At 40.9% G+C, this 24,300-nt stretch overlaps 1 protein-coding gene and 1 long non-coding RNA gene across 5 annotated transcripts in view; one reads left to right on the top strand and one right to left on the bottom strand.

Moving 5' to 3' along the window:
• The window catches only part of TRIQK (triple QxxK/R motif containing), a 63,143-nt gene that overhangs the window by 508 nt on the left and 38,335 nt on the right, over positions 1-24,300 (top strand). For 2 of the 4 annotated variants that reach the window (XM_080582870.1, XM_080582869.1), the window contains exon 2: positions 17,385-17,465. In XM_080582870.1, the coding sequence (XP_080438996.1) occupies positions 17,405-17,465 (61 nt within the window). In that variant the 5' untranslated portion in view covers positions 17,385-17,404. Of the gene's footprint in view, positions 1-103; positions 259-17,384; positions 17,466-24,300 lie in introns of those variants that run through there. The other 2 variants (XM_080582868.1, XM_080582871.1) reach the window with 2 other exon arrangements.
• Positions 1-24,300, bottom strand: part of LOC308191000 — a 159,991-nt gene that overhangs the window by 112,098 nt on the left and 23,593 nt on the right. The gene's annotated exons all lie outside the window — the stretch shown is intronic.

Here is a 24,300-nt window from a genome sequence, read left to right as displayed (position 1 = left end):
CCGGGGATGCCGGGGCCGGGCAGCCTTCAGGTGCCGCGGGCTGGGCCCGGCCCCCCCCCCGCCCCGGCCCCGCGTAGGCCGCTGCCCGGCGCTGCGGGCGGGCTGGAGCGGGAGGCGGAGCGGCGGGGGCGCCGGGGCGGGGGGCGGCGGCGAGGCCCGGCGGCACAGGACGCCGCCCCGCCGCCGGAGGAGGGAGCAGGCAGCAGGCAGGAGGCGGAGCTCCGCCGCTCGGCCCCAGGTACCGCGCCGCGTCCCGGGGTAGGCGCTGGGCCGCGGGGCTAGGCCCGGCCGCCGCCGCCGCTAGGCCTGCGGTTGCCATGGCAACCGCTCCCCCCTCCCCCCCCGCCCCCCGCCTCGGGGCGCCGGGGGCGCCATTGGCCTGCGGGCAGGGCGCGCCAGCGCCGGCGGCGCTCTCGGCCGGCCCCGCTGCCCGCCGCGGGGCCCCGCCGCCATTGGCCGGGAGGAAGCGCTCGCCTCCGCGATTGGCCGGCGCGGCGCCCGGGTGCCGCCCACGGGACGTGGGCTGAGGGGGGCGGGAGGGGGCAGCGGCTGTGGCCGCCGTGGCCATTTTGGGTGTGGGCAGAAAGAGCCTCCCCTTCCTCCCGAGGGCAGCTGGGGGCGGCTGCGCCACCTCCAGCTGCCCTGAGGCGCCCCTTGGCAGCCCCCTTGCTCCCCTGTGCCCAAAGGCAGCCGGGGCCAGGCTGGGTTGCCGGCCAAGGCTGCTTTTGTGGGAAACACATCCCCTGCTGGGGGGCTCTGTAGTCCGGGAGGGGTGCGAGGTCTGCGCTGGCGCAGCCAAGGGGCTGCTGAGGGTGGTGGAGCAGACAGGAGGCCTGCGATGGGTCTACAGGAGGCCACCGTGGGCTGCATGATGCTCCTTCAAAAGCACCACGTCTCATGTGGCACCCACTGAGGCAGCTTGGTTGGGTTCACATGTAGAACCCTGTCTGCGTGTAAAACCCTGTCCCGTGTAAAACCCTGTCCTCATGTACAACCGTGTCTCCATGTAAAACCCTGTCCCATGTGAAAACCTGTGTGTGGGGTTTCCAGGTGGCTGGGAGCAGGACAAATAGCCATTGAGTGTTCAGGCTGGTCCCCCAGAGGCCATAAGTTCAGGCCGTGGTAGATAGAGCCGTGCATGGTCAGCACATTGTGGCTGCCTCTGTGCGGGGACAAAATGAGATACAACCCGGATTTGTTGAGCTTGCAGTGTTTACCTTGTGGGTGTTTACCTCTTGGGACGCTGGGCTCCCTTTCACTTTCTGTGGTGTGCATTGGTCGTGCTTAGGTTCAGAAGGTCCTGGACAGAAACACAGAAACCGCAACGTTTCAAAGTGCAAAGTCAGTAGGGGTTTTTGCCAGCATTTTCATATGGCTCTAAAATTGCTGCATGTTTCAACAGCCTACGTAGTTATGATGATATAGTGCCAGAAAACCCCTCTAAGAGCGCTTATGGTGTAACTGGGCTGTAGGTATGGCACACATTCACACACGCTAGTTCAATGACATGTCATATGGGGCGCAAGTTCTTTGCTCTTAGGGATCCGGCTCATTCCTATAATAGAGAGCTATTTACTGACAAGGATGTGAGGATACCTATTAATAAAGACTGGTTCTTCCAGCCTTCGCTACGGATTAAGTGGCTTCCGTAGTGGTAAATTGTAAAAGGGATGCAGAAGATCTACAGTTATGGCAAAATTTGAATTATTCCTTAAGTACTGCTGTTTGGCATGTTTTCCTTTGCTGAATCACTTCACCTCTTGGTACAAAATGGGCTAGGGACAAACTTGGTTGTTCAGAGAATAGCTTGTCTGTTCACAAAGGAAAAACTTGGCAGATGCTTTTGTTGGCATGATTATCTTTGATTGTGAATTAGTACAGCTTACCCCTCTAGGACTTGTTTTGTGTCTTTATGGAAGCCCTGAAGATGTGAGTGTACTTCAGGTCAGTACTCTTAAGTATGAGCATAGAGAAAACAATGAAGAGTTGACTTTGAAATAAATTAATCACATCAGTGCAAAGAGTTGACAGTTGTTCACTTTTTTTTTTCTGTTATTCTTGCTTCAACATATAAATCCTTTTTATAATTTATTTTATAACTCTGTATTTATAATCTGCTAGCTCAATCTGTTTCAGTAGGGGTGTTGACTAGATGACCTCAAGAACTGTGTTCCAATATCAATGATTCTGTTATTCTGTTTATTAATTTAATAAAGAAGAGTTTACAGTGGTATTCTACAGTTGATTTCTTACTCTAAAATAGTATTTTGTATCTGCAAAAGCAATATAGAAAAAAATCACGGGGGCTTTTCAAATACCTAGGTTTGGAAAGATTGTATCAGATCACTAAAATGGAGATTCCTGTTAGCATTGGCAAAACTTCTCTTGTAATTAACTTCAAATCTTGTGTCTATATATACACACATATATTTCTATGTGTGTGTTTCTATTAAGTTTTGTAAAAACAGGATTATCCCTTCTGCTTCAGATGCAGACAGCTGAGCTCCTGAATTCAATTACTGCATCATATTTAATGTACAGGATTTTTCCATTTGTCTTTCGTTAAAACAGACTTCAGCAAAATGTAATATGCAACAATTAATTTTTTTCTTTAAAAAATCATGCATAAAGGCAGTGCTTTTATTATTATTTTTTATTTTCATAAACTTGAACTACACAGAGTCAGTTTGTGGACGTTGGAAGATTCCACGTGTGCTTCTACCTGTTCCCTGACTTCTTCATAGTTCTTGCCATAACATTGCAGCTTTTTTAAGAAAAGGAAGCCAATTTGTGTGAGTTTTATAGCAGGTATGGGAAAATCCTCTAACCCACTGTTGATCACAAACAGTGAATGAAGACCTGGTCATGTAAGCTAATATATTAACCTGCTATGCTGCCAAGTGTATATCCAGGTTTTACTTTGTTCAGATATTTCAGCCATATCTTGCAGCTGAGTCTTAAAGGAGGACTGAAGCTTGGTGCACTTTATGGCAACACCTCCAGGAGACAACCAGTTTTCATAGGGACTATACAGAAAACAAGATGACGTGTGTTTTTTGTTTGTTTTGTAGTGCAATGAAGACATTTGCCTTGGATTTGTCTGTGTAATTTTTTCCTTGATACTATGAATTAATTTTTGTTTCTTAAATAATTTTTAAAATATTTCAAAAGAAACCAGGTGAATATCATAAAGATTACTTAAAATTCTGATTAATTATAGAGCTTCCTTGAGGTTTTTCTCATAACTAGGAAGTTCTTGGGTTTGTCCTCCTTTGGGATGTTTCCATATTAATCTGAATTTTCATTAGGCAAGACAAGCTGTGAATTATAGAAGAGGAGAGGTTAGAATACTTTGGGAAGTCTTTACATATCTCAAATGTAGGTTAATGTTACAAAACAGGGTTACAAGTTAAAAAAACTAATATGGGTTAACATCACCTTGGAGAGCCAAGGCACTCTGTTAAGTACTTATTCTTCTAAAGTAAATTGTTATGTTTGTTATGAAATACATAAAAAGAACGGAACGTAGACATCTCCTTCAATCCTCTGACCCTCTTCCAATACTACCATTATAATACAGTTACTCCTGGGGAGCAGAACTGCAAAAGTACATATTTCTGAGTCTGCTTTATAGTTTTCTGTTTTGTTTTTGATTTTCTGATTCTGTGTTTTTGTAGATTTTTTTATTTGCTTACACGTTTACTTTTTCTTGAGGAAAAAATGTAAAGAGCATAGCAGAATACATACAAGCTGATCATTTTTTAAAATGAAAGATGAAGTGCTTTTCAGTGCAATGGCTATCCTCATTTCAAATGAAGTCTGCAATGATTAAATATTAAAATGATCGATGGTTTAAATTAATATAAAAACTTTTCAGGAGATTATTACAAAGATTAACATTTTTAATGTTTTAATACTTCCATAGTTTATCAATCACAGGCACAGTGAAACTGTTTTTAGTTAGCAAGCTGATGATCTCATACATCATTGCAATATTATGCACAACATAAACATCACGATGTTGTTGGTAGAAGAGATGAAGAAACACAATTTATGTTACAACTCTTTAATAATCAGTTTTGGTCTGGAAGTATTTTTTGACACTCAGAATAATCAGGTAAGATTTTTTCCCCTTTGGAGAGAAGATAAAAAAGAAGGATGGCTCCAGAAAAAATGTGGTGTTTGCCATTTATAGAGGAACTCATGTTTCATGGAACAACAGAAGTAGGTGGCCACTAGTACTGCCACAGAAGAAGAAAAAGCACTTGCATGTGTTTTTCCAAGGAGGACTTGCATTAATGCAGTTTTAATATCCCAAAATTGTCTGCATCACCTATGATTCCCAATACATTTTTATTTTTTATTAGACTTATATTTGAAGGTCATGGGAAAATGTCATGGCACCCCAGGCACTTTTGTATCATAGGCTCTGTGTAGTTACCCCTATAATTCAATGCATTAAGTAAACACTTACTCCAGAAATTCTTGACATGGACAGTGCTAATTCCTTTGTTTTCAATGTCTTCTACAATTTATTTTTTTTTCCTTTTTTTTTACAGCAAGGCTAAAAAACAGCTGTAATGTTTTAAAGTTTCATTTTGCCTCTCTAACCAGATATTACAATGATACAATGGATCTTATACAATAGTTTACTGTGTCCCAGGACTTTTTCGAATGTTAATGTGATAATTCATATACCAACAAAATATTGTTTATTCATGTGTTGTGATTGTTCTTGGCATCATCCTTCATCCAATATGTTTACCATCAAAAACAAGACAGAATTGGAAAGACACAGTGTGATGAATTAGCAAATGTGAGCGCAAGAGCACGTGTAAGGAGGGTCAGGAGATGCAGTCAGGAGAGGAAGGGTAAAATAAAAATCCAGAAATAGCTGTTGAGCTGGTGAAGTGAATAAACAGGGAAGGACTGTTCTGACAGCAAAAGCTTACAGTGGAGAAGGCACTTATGCCAGAAAGGGCAAGTATGAGAGAGGAAAAGAGCAAAGGTTAGCATTAGGTTAATGTTGAGAATAGTATTGGGAAGTTAAAATCCAGAGGGCATGCTGAAGCGTACCATTTTGTGCACAGGACCAGTTTGTTGTCAGCTACTAATGCTGTTATTTCTATTCTTAAGTAAGACAACAAAATAAAAGCTTAGGTTACATGGCCCGTAGCTGGTTGCCTCTAGTCAGAAAGCCACGTTTATCCTCATGTGTTTCCACTGAAATAAAATAAATAATGAGATGGAATAACCTTTTGTGTTATGAACTGTTTTTTGTAGTGGGGAAACAGATTGGGTTGGAAGCGTAGTAGATTTCAAAGTTTCGATTGTTTTCTTTCTGGCTGCGCTGTGTGATGTAAATGAAGAAAAGGTTAAGTTTACCCATGGTAATTCCTGCTCACATTTACATTATCAATCAGCCTTTGTAGCTTTTTGTGCTTTTGGCTATTGTGTTTTCATTGTAATCTGTGCATATGAAGTTCTCAATTCTACAAACTCTTGCACTCGATTTTTTTCATGACTGGCCCTGACAGATGTGCTCTGGAAGCCTTCGATGCAGTGGTTGAAGATGCTGCCAGCTGGTCGCCTTCTCCCCACGTCTCTGGCTCTGGTTGCAGCCCGTAGGGAAGAGTCAGCACATCTCGCTTCCCTCACCTTAACCTAAACCTATTTTTCAGTGTCTTGACCTGTTGCATGGTTTGTGAACAGGGCTCCCGGAGCAGAATACACCCCACCTTGCTGCCTTTTCTTGCAATCATGTCACCCCTGGCACAGAGCTGCGGGCAGCAGCATCTTAAACCCTTGGAGATGCCCACAGTTCATTAGACTCCCCTGCAGTTTCAGGTGAACGTGTTTTTAACTTTGTTTTTCAGATAATCTGTATTTTCCACCTATTACTGTACCAAATCAGCTTGGGAGACATTTCAGTGCTTGGCTTTACCATATCATCACCTCTTCTTCAACTCTCACCTTCTGGTTTTGTCTGCCCTTAAAAGTGATCGTGCCCAAAAGCTCTTATTAGAGAGCATAAATCCTTCGGTCACATAGGGAGTATGCCACAGAAATTGTCCAGTAGGCAGTTTTAGTGTTGAACTCATTGTTTGTGGAGCTGATTAAGCTGCCTGCAATTAAGATTACATCACTTTTCTGCAAGACCAGTTTTGTATTACTTATGTCCCTGCCAAAAGGAAACAGTTAACCTGAAGCAATGGATTATTTGTTTTGTTTTTGTGTCTTGGCTGTCAAACTGAAAGTACCCTATTCGTACAGCTAACATTTAAATTTGATTAGGTCCTTGATTTACTGTTACTAGATTAAAATTAATTTAAAAATTAGGACTGTACAGTAACAATAAAATGGATAAAGAGCTGGGTAGCTGCCAGCACTCAGAAGCAATGGCTGGAGGCCACTGTCAGCGGATGAGAGCTTGTGGGGGCTCTCAGCAGAGTTAGTTTCGGGTGTGATGCTTTTCATTGTTTTAGCCAGTTGTCTAGGAGTAAACGTAAAAGGAATAGCGTGACAAACTGTGGTGGTTTGGTGGCTGCTGGGCTGATGAAGAAGCCTGGCTTCTTCGTGATAGCATGGCTGGGATCACCACAGCATGAGTCTCTTTGTTAGAATGAGATCTGTCTGCAAATGTATTTAGGAAGTAGGAGTGCTGGTTGCGTGTGAAGAACGAATGATCTTATCTGGGTGGAAAGCTGGGGCCATGAGAAACTTGGGGTCTGTAAGGACGCTCCTGTGGCCAAAGGTGCCTCTGGTGCAGGGCAGTGGCAAAAGGGGCTGGTGCGGCCTAGTGTAGGTCGGGGCGGAGGTGGGAAGGCGGTTTAAATCCCTGTGGTAAGACCAGTGCTGGAATGTTGTTTCTAATTGTAGTTTCCCAGAAAAGTGTATTCCGAAACAAAATTGCAAACATGGTGAAAACACAGGCTTACTGCTGCTAATGGCAGTGGTGCTTTGGTAGTGGTGCCTGCCTTTGGCAGTGTGCTTGAAAGTGGGTTTCTGACCACACATCTTCCTTACCTCACTCATGCTGGTCTTCAGCATGATGTTAGACACCTGTCCCTCCTATGTACGTAGTGTTGGGCGTCCTAGGCAAGTCTGGGTGGCACCCCTGTGATTTTGTCATTTCTTTCCATTACACGCGATGCGGAAAGCATTGTTTCTTTTTTGATATTTGAGTGCGTCGTAGAAAGCTTTCTATAATGTGTTTTTTCAACCTTAGACTTAGGCATGAGTAAATGTAAGTATGATTTTAGAGGAACCACAAAGAATTTCAGCAGCTGATAATTTGGGATTTTTTAATCTGTGTTAATAAAATGGACAAAGCAAGAACGGATGTTTCTTTCTTCGGATTTTTCTGACATATACCATTTAATTTATGAATGTATCTTTCTGTAATTTGGAGTAAAAAGGTTAACAGAGCATTCTTAGATTGCTTTTTAACTTTTTATTCTGAAAGACAGGATAATTTGAAAGTCTGGGTTCTCTCAGTATCTTTCTGGGTATACAAAGCAGCGGACTAACAGGCTAAGTAGGAAGAGGGTATTCTGGAAAAATGATTATTATAGAGACAAAACCTATTTAAAAAAGCTTCAAACTATTTTCATTTTAAGTACACCAGTGGGGTTAAATAATATTAGTAACTTCTGTTAAAGTAACAGATCATAGTAATTTAAAACAAAAGGTCCCAGTGCACTTGCTAATATCCTTTATGGCTTCAGTAAAATACATCTGAAATGATTTACGAAGCGAAGCTTCTGGATGAATTCTTCCAGTTCTACATGAGAAGAGAGCCTGTTTATCTTCATGTGTGTTTATATATACCCATGGAAATTATGATCTAAATGTGGGTACAGTGCTAAAACATAGCCATATATGCAGAGTAGAGAATCCAAAGTACTTGCATTCTGTCATTTACTGCACACAAGTAATGTATATTGTATAGGCTGTGTTCAATTCTGTATCCTGACCATAGAAGGACTCTATAGAATCTGTGCTGTACCTCGAGGAGACCATCAAGGGGAGGGAATGGTATTTGGAAGAAAAAGCTCAGGGCAATGGCTCTCTGACCAAACCTGTCTGCTTTTGAGCAATCCTGACCTGAGCACTGTCAGTGCTGGGAAGAGCGAAAAGCTGGAAAGATGCTTGTACTATATTAGACTATACTAGTGTAGGTTTTCATACCTTATAAGAAAAAAAAGAAAAAGAAAAAAAAAGTATGGAAATAACCAGGATGGCCGTAAGGCTTAGTGTGTACCAGGAGGAAAACAGACCTGCAGTTTCTTTTGCTATTAGTGTCGAATTTTTGTTCTTCTATATTCATTCTATGATTCTATGATTCTTACCAAAGCCAGCCAGGACTCGTTTTACTGTATGCTCCAGTGGTTTTTGTTGGTCAGGCGCGATCTACCAGGCTCTGTTTCAGGCAGTGTTTCCCCCTCCTCCTGATTTTGTATTCTACTAATATTTTCACAATAAATACAATTTTGTGTGACTTCAGACATCCAAATGACTGCATTTTTTCTGTGTGTTCATCTCCGTTGGTGCCATCCTCTCCTCTGGCGTTCTCCTGGACAATGGAATTTGCAGCAAAATTTCTGCTTCCTTGTGACACACCCACACACTTTGAGATTTTGGGAATACTGGCAATAGATAGGGACACAGTCTCCTCCCATCCCACGGTCTTACAAGGAAGGCTGTAGGAAGGACCCAGGCAGATGTGCCTGAATGATTGCACCAGGCACCTTCAAAAGTTCACATAACCTGCCATTATTCCAACTGACATTTTTCTTCTGTCTGCTGTTTTTTCTTTTTGCTGCCTTTTCTTTCCAGCTACACTCCAGCTTGTACTCTTTGCCTTGAAACAAGGCAACAAAAGAGTTTAACACATTTTCTGATGTCTATCAGAGTTCATTTTTTTCATTTGACTGTTTCCACATATGAAGGTTTTATCCTGCTTTTGATACACTCCTTTAATTCATTTTTTTTTTCAGGATTCATATTTTGATAGATATCAATGATTTTATGCTCACTTTTTTTTTTTTCCCAAATAGAATATAAACCTCTTCAAGAGATGGTATCGTGTACACTATTACTTTGTTCTTTGTCTTAAAAATCATTGTGTTTAATGGGCTGTCTAGGTAGGTTTCAGGAGAGCCAAGTCTTGAGCAATTTAGATGTAATCTGCAGAGAGTGTGCTTGGGCTATTGTTTCGAACTACTTTGGAACCTACTGAACCGATGTTATTTAAGCTGTATTAAACTCTGCACCCAATTATGGCCTAATCCTTCAAAGCCAGTAGAGTAGGACTTGGTTTTGAAAATGCTGCTGCTAACATCTATGGGTCTGTTCACTAAGCCGGACTATTAAGCTCATTATTAAGTGCTGTAGGGCTGAACTTTACATTTGCTATGTTAGTGCTAAATCCTGTAGATTCTGGTTTTCTACTGGTTTTCACCTCAGACAATTTTGAAGAAAAAATGCAAAAATGATGTGGTGCATTTAGGCTAAGGAAATGCATGTCAGCTTCATCTTCTGGTCTTTACGGGGAAGGTTCACAGGTTATTCTGTCTTCAATCAGTTATTGGAAAACAGAAAAAAATGTAGATGCCAAGCCCGCCAAACCCACTAAACTCAACTCTTTACACTTAATGGTTCTTTTACATAGTGACTAGAATATATATATATGTGTGTGTGTGTGTGTATATATATATATATATATATAAAGCTTAGTTGCTTTCCCGAATCCCTAAAATATCATGGGAGACAACGAAAGGGGCATACAACTGTTTTTCTTCATTTACAGATGAGGCGATTTAATACTTATTGAGCTGCAGTAGTTTCAGAGGGGGAAAAAAAAATATTCTGAACATTAAGTCCTTTCGAATACCGGGTTTTGTGATGGAGCTAATAATTCAGTTTTGCTGAAGTGTTACAATTAGGTCTACGTGTGCTGAAGCCTTATTTGCTGCTGCCATTTGTAGCCTGCTTTCAACTGTTGCGTGCTTGCTCAAGGTAAGAAGTGAGGCAATCGTTAGACTAAAAGCATGGTGGCCAGTTTTAGCAATTATTATGGCTCGAAGTCATGTGTGATGGGACATTGTATTACACTGCAGTGAAATATGGACCAGAAGGACACGCTTGTCTGCCTCCCAGCTTTTTGCCTTTGTGGCTGATTTGTGGCTATTCTCTCTTCTTTTTCTTCTGGTTTCTATTTATTAGGCTGATTGGCAGGCGGGGATGGACTATTTGCTGAGAGATGTATTTCACCATGAACGCTAGACAAAGTTCAATGAAAATGAAGTCAAAGTAGGTGGGATATCAGTAATAGAAATAATGGGAAAAAATAGGCTGAAACGTAGCCTAATGTACTTTAAAAACATTTTTTGAAAGATGGGATGAGAGGCAAGGAAAAACTCCACCGGTTTCAAAATATCTTATTTTGATGTATTTCTTTAAACAGTTCTAATTTTTAAATAATTCACTCAGAAATTATGTATTTTTAATGGTACAACACCAGCAAAAAAAAAAAAAAAAAAAAAGGTCACAATGGAAACAACAAAGATATTAATATGGATTTATTTATTGTGAATAACTTCAAAAACTTACTATTTTATTCTCACTGAAGGTTGTGTCCCGTTTTGCAACACTGAAAATGTCAAAAATCAGACATTCGGTCCTCTGGGTGGTTGTGACCTCCAGTTTAAGGTGAACATGCTGAAGGGAAGTATAATTAGTCCCTAAATATTTCTTCTAATTTAAGGAGGAAATAAGAATTTTATTTCCATCAAAGATGAGCCTAAGCTTAAGATCTTCAAATGAGGAATTAGAAAGTGTGTATAATTAAAGCACCCAGCAAGCTATGACCTGTGGCAAATCCAGGAAAGCAGTAACATCTGGAAAAAATCGGGTTTTTGTCACTTCTCAAAACCAACGCAACAAAGAATAGAGGGATTATTTTCTAATTCAGAGAAGGGAAGGAAGAAGTTGCTGTTCCCACACAGTGCCATCCAGCAGGGCAAAGCAAAGTTTCTGAGGTCTGGGGATAGGAGCTCAGTGAAGCCACGTGGTGCTCTACTAAATGCAAGAGTTGTAACTTCATAACATATTAAAAGTGAAGTGCTTAGACAGACTTAGCTGATTTTTAAATTTAAGGTCTCTGACCCCTTGCTTTATACCTGTTATTTAAATTATTCCCTACTTCATCAAAGGAAATGAGTGCTGAAGGTGTGCGTGCTGGCGATCAAAGCAGGAATAAAGCTGCCTGTATTTAACTGAGCCACGAAACCTTCGCTGCGGCTGCTTCACGTGCTGAGGCAGAACAAGTAATTGCTTCCCATGGTTGCTCCGGACTTGATGAAGTTTTAACTCAGGTGGCAGAGAGCACAGGGTGGGCTAGGTGCTCGCCCGAGCCTCTTTCCACCCATTTACCTCTGAGTTCTACCATAACCCCCTAAAATGTTTAAACAGATTATGGTATTTTGAAGAATGTTAGTTCTGAAATACCGCATATGGTGTCATTTATTGTATAATTTTCCCTTTAGCAGTGATTTCCCCTTTAGCTCTTTCCTTTGGGAAATACTACATGTTGAACTGTCTGGCAAGGCAGAAGTGAACCACATGGATGCTTTTCTCCTTCGTGAACTTCAAGGGTATTTTCTTGACGCACCAATGCCGTCATTTATTCTTACAAAAAAACTTTCAGCTTTGAAAGTTTGCAATTTTAAATTTGGTTGGACGAAGATCTGTCTTCAAATTAAAACTTATAAATGTTTCACAGATGGTATAGCTCTGTTCAGCTCTGAAATCCGTAGGGAATTTGGTTCTGGAGACAAATAAAAAATCCTAATAATGAAAAGTAAATGTAAGGTGCATATAACCCCTAAAATAGGAACACACATCTGCAAAATGCCATGCTTTTTATAAGTAGTACTGCAAAACCAATTACTGTACAGATATATTCTGTCTAAATAATGTTTTTATAAGTGAGTTTTGGCCAAGTACATTTTGTTTTTTCTTCCTGTAGAAGTTGTGACAAACTTTGCTGGGCATAGAAGGAACCTCTGACAATTTTAAGTCTCTTTTTGCTAAAAAAAAAAAAAAATAAATAAAAGAAACACAAAACACAAATTTACATCATTATGAAGTCTTTCAAAAAATCTAAAAATCTTTGTTTTTGCAATCTAGGAGCATAGTCTCCCAGAAGCAGAACTGCTAGAGGTGATTTGGATTTGGTTTTCTTACCATTGCATCTCTTCTTTCACTGCAAAGGTAGTCGAGGTGGCCTTTGTGCAGAATTTAGGTGTCTCACATTCCTGAAATTAGGTGGAACTAATCTGGGTTGTTGTTGGAATTTATTTTTCATAATGGGTTATGATGAATGCTCAGGATTTTGAAATGGCCCAGAGAATATACTAAGTGTTCGTGTGGAATATTATTACCCGTGTACTGCCTTTGAACATAAATTTGGAGCTAATTTCATGGGTTTCGTAGGTGTTGTGTAACTAAGAGCAGAGCAGCACCTTTCCCCGAAGCACAAAGAAGTTTTCCTGGAAGTAGCAATGGGAGTTCTGTTCCTACTGCTTACATGGAGCTACCAAACAGCCTGGTACGTGGCAGAATAAAAGTTGTAATTCCTACATGGATATAACCGTGGGTTATTTGAGCAACGTTTTTTCCACCTGACTTTGTACATTTCGGGCTTTTTTTTTGGTTATTTTTTTTCCAAATTTAACTGAATTTAAAGTGATCTCCACTACTTCCAAGATCAAATTAAATTAAAAATGCGTTAAATTCCTTAATTCCTTTTATTAAAAAAAAAAAAAAAAAAAAGGAAATAAAAAGTCCCCAAGGAAAGCAGAGCTAGATTCTACCAGAAGCACTATGGGCAAGTATTTTTTTCCTTTGAAATAGCACGCTCATCCTTTGAGAGAAAGTTTCCAGAGGAACGGTGAAGACTGCTGTAAGACTTATGAATAAGACATGTTTAGGTCAGCCAGTGAATGTTTTTTAAGTACTGGTAAAGCTTTTTAAATTCTTATTCCTGACCAAAGTGTGAATAAAATATTCAGTTGCATTATTCCTGCAGTTTTGGCTGCTGGTTGCTTGCATTAAATTCCTTCCTTTGCTATGCACAGAATACGGTTACTGTAATTAGGTGGTACACAAAATAGCCAATTAAAATATCAGCAATAATGTCCAAAATATATATTTGCAGACGTGTTCTCACTTTAAGTGCAGAGCTACCTATTCTTTGATGATCACAGAGAATCCAGTGCCTTCCTTGGATTTTACCTGAGGAGGCTAAAAGGCTATTTTTTATCTCGTGTATCTTGTAAGAACCATAATATCTGTTATTTATTAAACTGTGGACTATGGAAGTGACTGATGAAAAACAGTTCTTTCACTGACAGTAGGCTTTGAATCATACTCAGAAACGGTTTGGGTTATGAGTTGAAATTATTAACCTGCATTGCATCCAACAAAAAGACAACAAAAAAGGAATTTTAAGTTTGATATCCATTTGTAATTAAAGATAAGGTGTTTCTTAATATATGCAGATATTCATTGTGCATTCACCTGCATTTTCAATTACAACTTGTCACAGTACTTTTCTGTTCTGCAGTGTTCTTTTTTGTAAGTGTTTCTTTAAACTGACTAGCTATATTTCAGCAACAAAAATAGTCATCCCATAGATTATTTTTATTGTTTTAAGGTGTCCTCTGTTAATACTGAGGCAGCTTATTGTTGAAGAATTCAGACATAGGAGACTGTCAAATATCACTGCTAAGGTAGTTTGTACGTATGCACATATGTAGGTCTTTGTGTGTTCTCTGATAGACACTCCAAGCTTTATTACTATTATTAATCATTTGTATTGCACCATGAATGCATAAAGTGCAGTCTTTGTGCTATATAGTCCCTGCACTTATTTTTTATTATTATTTTTGAAGTCAATCACAGCATATTTCTGTTTCATTAACATAATGACTTTACCTTTCTTTCTTTTTTTTTTTTTTTTGGTCAAGAATTGTGCGTTGGGATTTAAACACTTGTGGTCAGCCCTTGAATGGACTTTCAGAACTGTTTTATAACACAAAATGCTATTGACGGTTGGAGGTGATAATAGGCAATTTATTGTGTGCATTAATTATTATCAGTCACTGCTAATGAATAGAACAGGAGGAAAAGAAAAATCATCTGTTCTTCTGAGGGTGTAAGCCTTCAAAAGTGAATTACTAGGCGGGAAGGGAAAGACGGTGAGAAAACAATTAAGGAAACCACAAAAACAAAGAAATCCTTTTGACCTTGTAGAGTCTGTGAAATAGCAATAAACAAATAATCATTCCAGTCAACCTCGCTTCATTTTCTTAAAATCCTCTTTTGAAGAAGCTCGGAAGTTGAGAGCTCACGGTGACTTCATGTGATCTGAAATCACTCTTGCAGTACGTTTAGTAGCCAGTGAAAAGAGCAGCTCCGTTGCATCTTTTCAGGTGGTCGCAAAATCGTTGACGTGCCAGGGACCCGACAGCTGCCGCATGTTGCTCCATGTGGTCCCTCTTCTGCAGAGAGATGGAGAAGAGGCCGGGTCCTCAACCTGCTGGTGTCGGAGGGGCTGGGGCTGCCCAAGACAGCGGAAAAAGACAAATTTCCTGCAGCAAATTTAACATGACCGATTGCTGCGGGATGATGACCGCTGCTATTTTAAATGGGGGAATGGCTCTTTTCAGGTGGTTTCAGGAGTCATAAAGGATCCTGGCTTTTTCTTTACGGAAATCTGATCAGAAAAGTTGCGTTTGAAGCCATTCCTACAGCGAGATTCATACATAATAAATACTATCTCTTATTAATCCATATTTCAGTTTAACTCTGGCTCGTAGCAAGTTACTTCCTCGGGGAACGGAGGATTCTTCGCAAGAGAAGGTGATGAGCCACGGTCCCCGGGGAATTACATTGTGAAAACAAGCATGGTTTCGTACATGCTAATATAGATCTGCTATTCCCCTTCCACATCTATCACAACACGTTTTAAATTGTGGCTGATCTTTTATGCAAATAGCTGTCTTATTAGACGTTGCGGCTGTATGTGCTAATGTCTCCGTGGGTTTCCCGGGAGTTTGCTATCTAACCATCAAAGCGGTGGAAATGCAGGATGATGGCTGCGTGGCTTTGAAGAACAAAGGAGAGCCGCAGCCTTTTCAGGTTCTAGATGCCGGGGTCCGTGGTGCCGAGCCACGCGGGCAGAGGCTCTGCTAAAGTAGGCCAGCCGTGTTCCCAAATAACGGGAAATAATTTTGTCTGCTTCCTCTTCTTGTGTTTTGTTGGCACTGCTAAGACTGCAAACATCTTTCACAGCTGACATTTTGTTACAAAACATTTGCAGGCTATTGAAATTGCAAAAGGCAAGTCAAAACAGTTTCTTGCATAAAAGAAGCCAAGAACTAGTTCTGCAGCACAAAAAATATCTGTTATCTCCTCAACTAGCTGGAAGTTGGAGTGTTACCTTTATTTTCCACTCTTGTTATTACAACGTGAATGCTATGTTGAGAGTATCAGTCAAGAGAATATCTGGGAAGCATAATAGAGGGGGAAGAACCCCGATGGATTACAGCTTCCTGCTTATGCATTTTAGATAAAATGAGAATATTCTCTGAATTAAACCACAGTAATGTGTGGAAACATTAGAACACTATAATTGAGTTTTCAGTTCAGATTAAAAAATAGCAATATTCTTTTATATCTTGTTATTGCATTAGCAAATGTTGCTGATTTTTGAGCACCAAAGTTCATTTTACATCCCATATCCCACCCTTTGAATTAAAGGAGCCTGGTTCAGTCTCTGTTGCGACAGTTTTGCTATTTGACATTAAATGTTAATAAATCTTATAAAAGAGATAAATACAGAAAAAGAGATTGTATGGTTTTAAATGCACAAATCACTGATGGGATCGTCTACTTCGAACCTTGTTTGAAGTTAAGAATGTAATACCGTGGCTGTTGAAGGCTGTGACGCTGACCGTAGCCCATTCAGCAGAGACTTGGCATGTGTTTCTGCGCATGGTTTGGCATGGCAGTGCCTTCAGGGGCTACGCTCCCCAGACAGTGTGCCTTGGCAGAACCGGGGGGCACTCCCCTAGCAGCTGGTGGTGCCTAACATGGAACTTGTCCATCCTTCAAGGCTGTATGTGCTCAATCTGCAGACGGTTTGTGGTGACGCAGGAGTTTGCCCTTGGCACTGTCCTCGTCAAGGTCCATTGGGAAACGGCAAATACTTAATCTTGTGCCGCATCTTGGCCAACAGTTGCGCTTGCTGGAGTTGCTCTGGGCTTGAGATGGTAAATCTGGCGCTTCTGGAGAACATCAGTCCTCCGGTGTGCACAGGGCTAGGTGGTAGGACGTTTGTGCCATAGATATGATCAAATGTGGGGTGAAGGCATCGGTAGGATAAGGGATGTCTTCACACGGTGGGATTTATCACTGTGAGAAGGGTTGTCTTCAGCCCAGCGGAAAAGTTTCAAAACTAGTGTTTTCAGCAATGAACGTGACTTGCCAGGTATTTTTTGATTATAGAAAAGAGGATGAAATGAGCATCATTCTTACGGTATCTCTTGAGACATTTGTAGCAACCCTGTGAGGGTATGAATGGTGGCCCATTAAGGCACTGCACGTTACTTGGGTGTACTGGGGGGTTGCTCGATTGCTGCTCAGTGATGCTTGTTCACAGAAGATTTCACAGCTTTCACCATCAATCTCCATGTTCTTTCCATTTGTGGATCTCTAAAGACCATGGCAGGAAGGTAGGAGAGTGGGAGATTGCTGTATTTTAGGTATCTGTTCTTATCTTCTGCTCAAGGTGGCCTGGGGAGAAATCCCTTAGTTTTTTTGACTAGGTACGCCTGTGGGTGCAAACACCCTGCCTAGTCCTGCCTCAGACCCCTGCCCATTGCATAGATGTGTTTACCACTAATAGGAGAAGCTCACAATGCTGCATTCCCTCTGTGGTTTACTAAATATATATATCTACATATATACATGGAATGAAATTCAATGGTGGTACTGAAAGCTAAATTACAGAACAATCAGTTTAAAATACTTTTTTTTTTTTTTGAACTCAAGGTAACAAGTATTTGGTAATGTTAATAACCTATGCAGTGGGGGAAAAGGTATGTTTAGAATTTATCTAATGGTTTTTAGAATGGTGATGATTAACTCTGGTGTCTCGGTGTCTCTGGGTAGGCTTCCATCTTTGTGTGTAATATAGTAAATGCTGTTTGTTACAGTTTCTGTTGGTGTTAGAAAACATTTATTTCCTTAGTAAGTTATTTAGGAATAATGTCTTTTTTTTTTTCTTTTTTCTTCTTTTCTTCTGGTACTGACAGTGATTTTCAAATTGAAAACAATGGGTAGAAAAGATGCCTCTACAGCAAGGACTCCTGTTGACCAATACAGGAAACAAATAGGTAAGAGATCTGAAGAAAACTTTGTGTGCTTAAAAAAACCTCTGTTTTGTGCAGGTAGACTAATTGGTTTAACAAAACGTATTCTTTCTGCTCCAAAGCTTTGTGTTGCTTAAAATAAGTGATGCAAAATAATGGACGCTCTGAGAAAACATGTTGTATGCTGTTGACTAATTCATTCAGCAAAACCTTTTATACAGACTTTGTTTTGTGTAACTTAAAAAATCCACCTTCTGTATTTAGGAATGTTAGTGAAAGGCTGCAGTTAGGTGGCTACACGATGTTTCTGAACTGTTGGAACTTTCATTATTTTCCTGTTTGTCTCCAGTTTGAAATATGGACGTTTCTAAAAGCAATAAGTGTTTATGCTTATAACAATTTTTGATATGCTGAATGATACAGACCTTTACATGGTATAACTACATTTATTTTCACATTATTCAAATACTTTTAACATTTTAATAAGTTCTTTTCTTTTTTTTTTTCTTGTTGCTACCCATTGTAAATGTAGGTAACCTGTATGCAAAGTATTCATGCACAGACACATACACTCACACAGATACACACAGAGCAGACACAAATCCCTATTTCATAGCTTATATGCGAAGGTAAGTGAATAATTTTTGGAATCCATATATGAGGAGTCTGTCTCTCTAGGTGTAAAATATTATAAAACAGATACAATATTTTTAAAGTACATATATAAAGTGAAGTAATTTAATCTATACTTAGTTATTTAAGTAAATGATTTTGTTTCACAGTTGCTAAGCACCCACATCTGTGTTTAAATATGTGGAAAAACAGCAAGTGTCTGGGAAGAAAAGGCTGTTTATAATGCACATTCTTATGGTGAACGAGCTAAGGTTATGTGAACAACTGTAATTTTAGTGTGCCTTAATTTATTTAGTGCTACCTTAATATTTTAATATAATTGTTTTAATGGGCTTTTCTGTATTTAAAGTTCAAAGTAAGGGACTATTTTATTTTATTTTATTTTTTAACTAGCTACAGAATGCTCTGTGTTTCCTAATCCTGGGCAGTTAGTGTGGCAGACTTCCTTGGTTAATTCTCTGAGATAGAAACGTGGTTGAAAATCTCCAAGTACACTTACAGATGGGAAACAAATATACTGAAAATGTTCAGATGGGCTCTGTGCTTTGTGCAATTTAGAAAACCTTGCAAGGAAACTATTGCCTAGGAGAAGATGACACCTCAAATACTTCACCAGAGTGGGTTAGGTAAGAAGTAGAAACCCCTCAGTGTATCTTCAAGACAGTGCTTCCCATGGAACTGGGTGTTTAGAGAGGCTTACTGCATCAGCTTTCTGACATCATCTCCGCATGGTTTTTGTTGCGGTCAGTGCTTTTCCAGATACCTCTTTTAGGGTTGCTTTTCTTCTTTTTGTGAACACCTTTGAGTGACTGCTGTTGGAGTTGTGTTTTTTGAAGTCCTTTGCATGGTAGAAGAGACTAGGGGTCTTGAAGGGCTTCTCAGCAGGGCAGGACTCTGGTACGTGAAGTTTCTCTCCTTCCAGCAGGAAATTCTTCTGTCCAGGCTCTGCCTTCAGCAGGATCCCCCTGGGACCAGGCTGGACCACTGGAGGACCAGTGAGAAGGTAAAGCTGCCACTGAGTATGAGACTTGCAAAATGACCTCACACTTCAAAGCTTTAGGTATTTCTTGCACCCTAATGCCACTGGGCACCATGGTTGCACGTCTCACACCTGTGTTCCAGGACTGATCCGCGGTGACTTGAGCAGGGAGAGGATGCTGTGTTGTAGCAAGGAGACAAGAGAATGTACACTGGGGCCCAGCACTCAGAGAGATGCTGTCATGTAGCTGGCTCTCCTGTTTCGGGCTAGGCTTGTACAGCATGTTGTCTGAACAATTTGGCACCTTCCCTGTTATATGATGCAGCACCGTGATCTATTGGGTACTGCAAAGTGCAGTGTCTGAGGAGTCTCATAATAAGCTCATTTTCCTTAGAAGTGACACACTGCTCTTAGCTTGGCAAAGGCAAGTGTTAAAAATTATTGTAGGGAAGAATCTCACACTGGCAGGCAAATAAACTATATAACCTACGAGGTGTTTTTCTGTCTCCAGTTTCTGTGATTGTATTATTCCTTAGAGGACAGAGAGCAAGAACTGAAATAGACTATCCATTGCCTTTTGCTCTGATTATAGTTTTTTCAGCTCCCACTCTGGTTGTTCACTAATACAACCGCAGAGTTTGCCAATGGAAATTAGCTCTCTGCTCTCACCACTGAACTTAATGAATGTAACAGGGGGGAGCTGAAAATTTATGGGTAGGGTTTTATACTTTAATGTTGCAAGTGTGTTTGAGTTTTACATATAGGCAGTTTAGGCTAGCTTCAGGCCTGGTAACTGAACTTAGTGGAGCTATCCCTCTATTCTCCTTATGCTCCCAAGGTCTGTTAGTGCAATAAATGCAAACCTGCTCCAATGAACAGATTTTCTTACCATGATAAGTATGGAAGACTTTTTTTTTCTTTTACTACATGATTTATTTATTTATTTTTTCTATACAAGTGATGATAACTCATCTGTTTGTCACAGAATCACAGAATGGTTGAGGTTGGCTGAGGCCTCTGGTGGTCACCTGGTTTAACCTTCTCAAGCAGGGCCACCCAGGGCAGATTGCCTATCACCATGTCCAGGTGGCTTTTGAGTATCTTCAGGAATGGGGACTCCGCAGTCTGTCTGAGCTACCTGTTCCTGAGTTTGAGCACCCTTAATGTAAAGAGCTCTTTTCTTATATTTAAATGGAACTTCCCGTGTTCCAGTTTGTGTCCATTGCCTCTTGTCCTGTCACTGCATAGCATTGAAAAGAGCCTGGTTCTGTCCTCATTGCACCCTCCCTTTAGGTATTTATATACACTAATGAGATCCCACTGAGCCTTCTCTTCTTTAGGCTGAACAGTCCCAGCTCTCTCAGCCTTTCCTGGTAGGAGAGATGCTCCAGTCTCTTAATTTTAATTCTGTTTAATCTGTTTCTTCATGGCCTGATTTCATTGAGGTACTTATTAAAAATCATAAAAGAAGAATTTCAATTTTCTCTTAAAATCTAGTCTTCAAATAATCCTAGATTTGGCAGCTTAGATACCTTTGCAGGGATGCATTACTGTGAGGCAGCTTAGCAGAAGACCCTCCAGCTTACCAAACGCTGTCGCTCTCCAGGACTGTGTAGCTTCTGGGAGGTCATTCTTGTCTGTAAGAAAAGAGAGACAGAAGGATCATGTGTTTTGGAGGTGGATTACCTTTCCCAGATAGGTTATAATCTAGAAGCAGTGGGCAAGGGGATGCTGCATGGGGCCTGTCTTTAAAAACTTAATTTATCAAGTCCCTTTACAGTTCTAAACCCATCTTTGAATGATCGCTATCCTTTGTCTCCAGGTGTTCAGCATGTACGGGGTCTTGAAAATATTGTGATGTCTGCTGGCTGAACAGCTATCTTTTGCTGACTAATGGTGTGGTGTTATTTTTTAGCTCATGATTTACTGTTCCCTAGCCGTGCTGAATAGAAGGTAGCCAGATTGAAACATTCTTAGTACCTTTTTTTGGATGGAAAATGCAGTCTTCAAAGAACAACATGTCACAAAGTCATGTCAACTTCAACACAATTTTCAATTAGGTTTTTAGTGGAGTAATTTGAACTAAAAGCAGATTTTTAATTTCATTTTGTTCCAAGCTTTCTGTTTTGTTCTGAGTTTCCATACGGCACACCACATGCTTGCCCTATGCCATGGTTTAAGTTCATGTTGATCGCTTCAGTTCATTCTTCTTTTTCTCTCTTTCACAAGTGAGGGATCGCTTGTGTTTTGTTTGCTGCTGCGCCATTAGCAGTTGCTTTTTGCTTTCAGAGGGTTCCCCCAGAATAAAGACTGATATTGCTTGTCTCTGTCATCTGGCTTCCAGCCACATCTCTGCCGCTAGCCAAAATTTGTCTGTAGTGCTTGCAAGTGCTCCAGTATCCAACAGTGGCACTGCTTTTTCTACAGGGAGTAAAGGGAAGTTTTTGCTTATCAGACCAAACTAGCACTGACTGCTTGAAGACTGTCCCCAAGTGAGGCAGAGGACGGCAGCAGCAGCCTTTTCAAGCTGACTTGGACAGAGCTTGGAGAAAGAGGGGAGGGGGAAGGGCAACGCCATGAAAGTTTGTCTGTGCTCAGTCCTCTCCAGCAGCCCACACTCTAGGGGAAGCATGAGGCAAAGTGATTTTAATGTTCTTTATTCAACTGTCTCTCCCATACACAAATTTATACCTGAGCATGCACAACGTACACCCCCACGATGCAGCAGCAGACAAGGCGCTCCTCTGCGTAGCATTTATTTATCACTGCTGCTGTTTGTGCTGCTGTGCTTAATTTGCTGGGATCAGAGGAGAGGTGTGAGGAAGCATGCATCTTTCCGCATCTACGTAGCTTTGCTTCACAAATGCTGTGAAAATAGCAACAGGTTTTGCACCATATTTGCTTTGTTTACTGTTATGTGCGCTTTAAGTTCCCAGAACAATTCCACATGTATATTTTCCATCCCTCTTCATCTGGTGTGTCACTTGCTCAGCATAGGAGCCGCAGGATTTGTGGGTAGTGTTCATGACTCGTGTGATTGCGGGATCCTAAGCAGGCATACTGAGAGGATTATAGTATAACTAAAACCTGGTCTACAAATCAGGAATAGACATACTTTTGGCTCACATTACTATTGTGTTGCTGTAACATAATTTTTCATGAGGAGAGGTTGTTTGCCAATCATTCAACTTCCAAGTTGGAGACTCAAAGGTCTGCTTATTGTCTGCTCTGAGTCCTTGGACTCGCTGGCTTGATCCTGCATGTCTGTAACACGTGTAAGCACAGCTCTGGGGTAAGCCAGGCTCCGTGCGGCCCCTGGGGAGGAGTGAAAGTTATGAATGAAAATAAATTCTCTTTTTGTCTTGGAAAGCGCAAGGTGCTAGGCCAAGTGTGATGGCTCGATGGTGGTGGTGCTCGCTGGTGTAACGCACACGCAGCCATGCAGAGGCAAAGGGGACCGAATAGGAGTCCTGGAGACCCTGGTGCGGAGAGAGGGCCATCAGCCTGAACAGCTACATCCCCGTGGGTGAAGTGGCCCCTTTTCAACAACTCCTGAGTGTGGGGAGCTGGAGACTTGTCCAAAACAGAGGCACCTCCTCCTAGCGTCAGGGCTTACATTCCTGATGAGATGGAGAAGAGCTTGTGTGGCTGCATGAGCGCCTTGGGCAGGGACGGGCTCTGTGGCCTCCCAGCCTCCAGCACAGAGTACCTCAGCTGGGTGACCACAAAGGAGGGCAGGCCCAGCCTCCCCAGCCAGGAGTTATTTGTGCACAGATATCTGCACTGATGTGGTTGCACTGATGATATGAAGGAGTAGATTGTGGAGAGAGCCATGAGCAGGATTTGACTAGCAGCAGCATGGACATCTCAGGAGCTCCCACCTCCAGCCACCAGCTCAGTCCTGAGCATGGACCTGTTGCCGCCTTTTCTCCAGAAGGAAACCCTTCTCATGGCAGGGTGCCACATCCAGTTGCCCTGCTGTTAAAAAAACTCCTCTCCCTTTACTCTCTACCACCTCACCTTTTTTATTGTTTTCCATTATTGTTCATTTTCTTTTTTTTTAAAGAGTTAATGTTCCTCTGCTTTCCTTATCCTGAATGGTGCCATACGTACTCAAATCTAATTGTCTTTATTTTCAGCTCAGAAAAAGAAAAACTGTTATGTTTTGATATTTTCTTTTGAAATACGTTACGTACTTTGAAGTGAAATGTGATTTTTTTTGTTTTGTTTTGGATCAGGATATGTTTGTTGTCAGCATCAAAATTTTAGATTTCATTTCTGAAACAACACCAACAGCAGCAAAAAATGTTTGGACTGAATTTGTACTGAAAATTTCAAAATCACACCATTTATCGCAAAACAGTAATTCCTGTATCTTTTGTCTGCTAAGAGAAGGCACAGGACCAGAAGGCAGTATTTTGATCATTGAGAATGCTGTCCTTTGTGGCAAGCAAATATGTACCGGGACTGATATCAATTGAATGAAATTCTCCAACCTACTTTTTTAAATAGTCTTTTTTTTTCCCCCATATTTGGTATCAGTCAACTATTTATTAGGGGAAAGATGGGAAGGGAAAAAGTACAGAAACAAATGCCTGCTATTCTGACTAATTTTAAGTTGAGACAAAAAAGAAAGGACCTCTCCTAGTATTTATTTTGGGGCAGAAAAACAAACCAATAAATAGATAGGACTTTTTTATACATATGGAACTCTAATCTCATGAGTTTTTAAATAGAAAGATACTATTAAGCACATAATAAAGAGAAAAGGAGGGGAGAAAAAAAAAAAGACCACTCCTTTTGCTTTTACTTGAGAATGTTGTCAAGTTTTGCGATCTTCTCCTATGCTGAGTTTCATACTTTATGCTGATGTGCCATGCATACCACGTGTAGTCATTCTCTTGTTTGGTGCCATGGAGAATGAATTTCTTTGTCACAAAAACTGAGCTATATCTTTTGGCCAGTGATTGCTGCTTTAATTTCAATTTTATGCCAGTGGCATCACTTCTTGGAAACTAAAGAGCAGCTGAGGGAAACAGTGCTATGAAGTGAAACCTAGACTAGCTGTACTAATGCAATCCTCATTTTTTGTCAAATGGGATGTTTTTAAATATGTTCTGTGAAGACTGATGATGGATTTTAAGCACGTATGGTATGCGATCACTTATTTTTTTAAGTCCAAAGCAGTAAAGCTGTATTTTATTGCCTTGGCTGAGAGCATAGAAAGTGGTGGTGGGTCTGGATATG

The sequence above is a fragment of the Anser brachyrhynchus genome (assembly GCF_964034855.1).
Source record: "Anser brachyrhynchus genome assembly, chromosome: 2".
Taxonomy (NCBI): Eukaryota; Metazoa; Chordata; class Aves; order Anseriformes; family Anatidae; genus Anser; species Anser brachyrhynchus.
The sequence above is the reverse complement of the archived record's forward strand: the minus strand, read 5'-3'. Positions and strand labels throughout refer to the sequence as shown.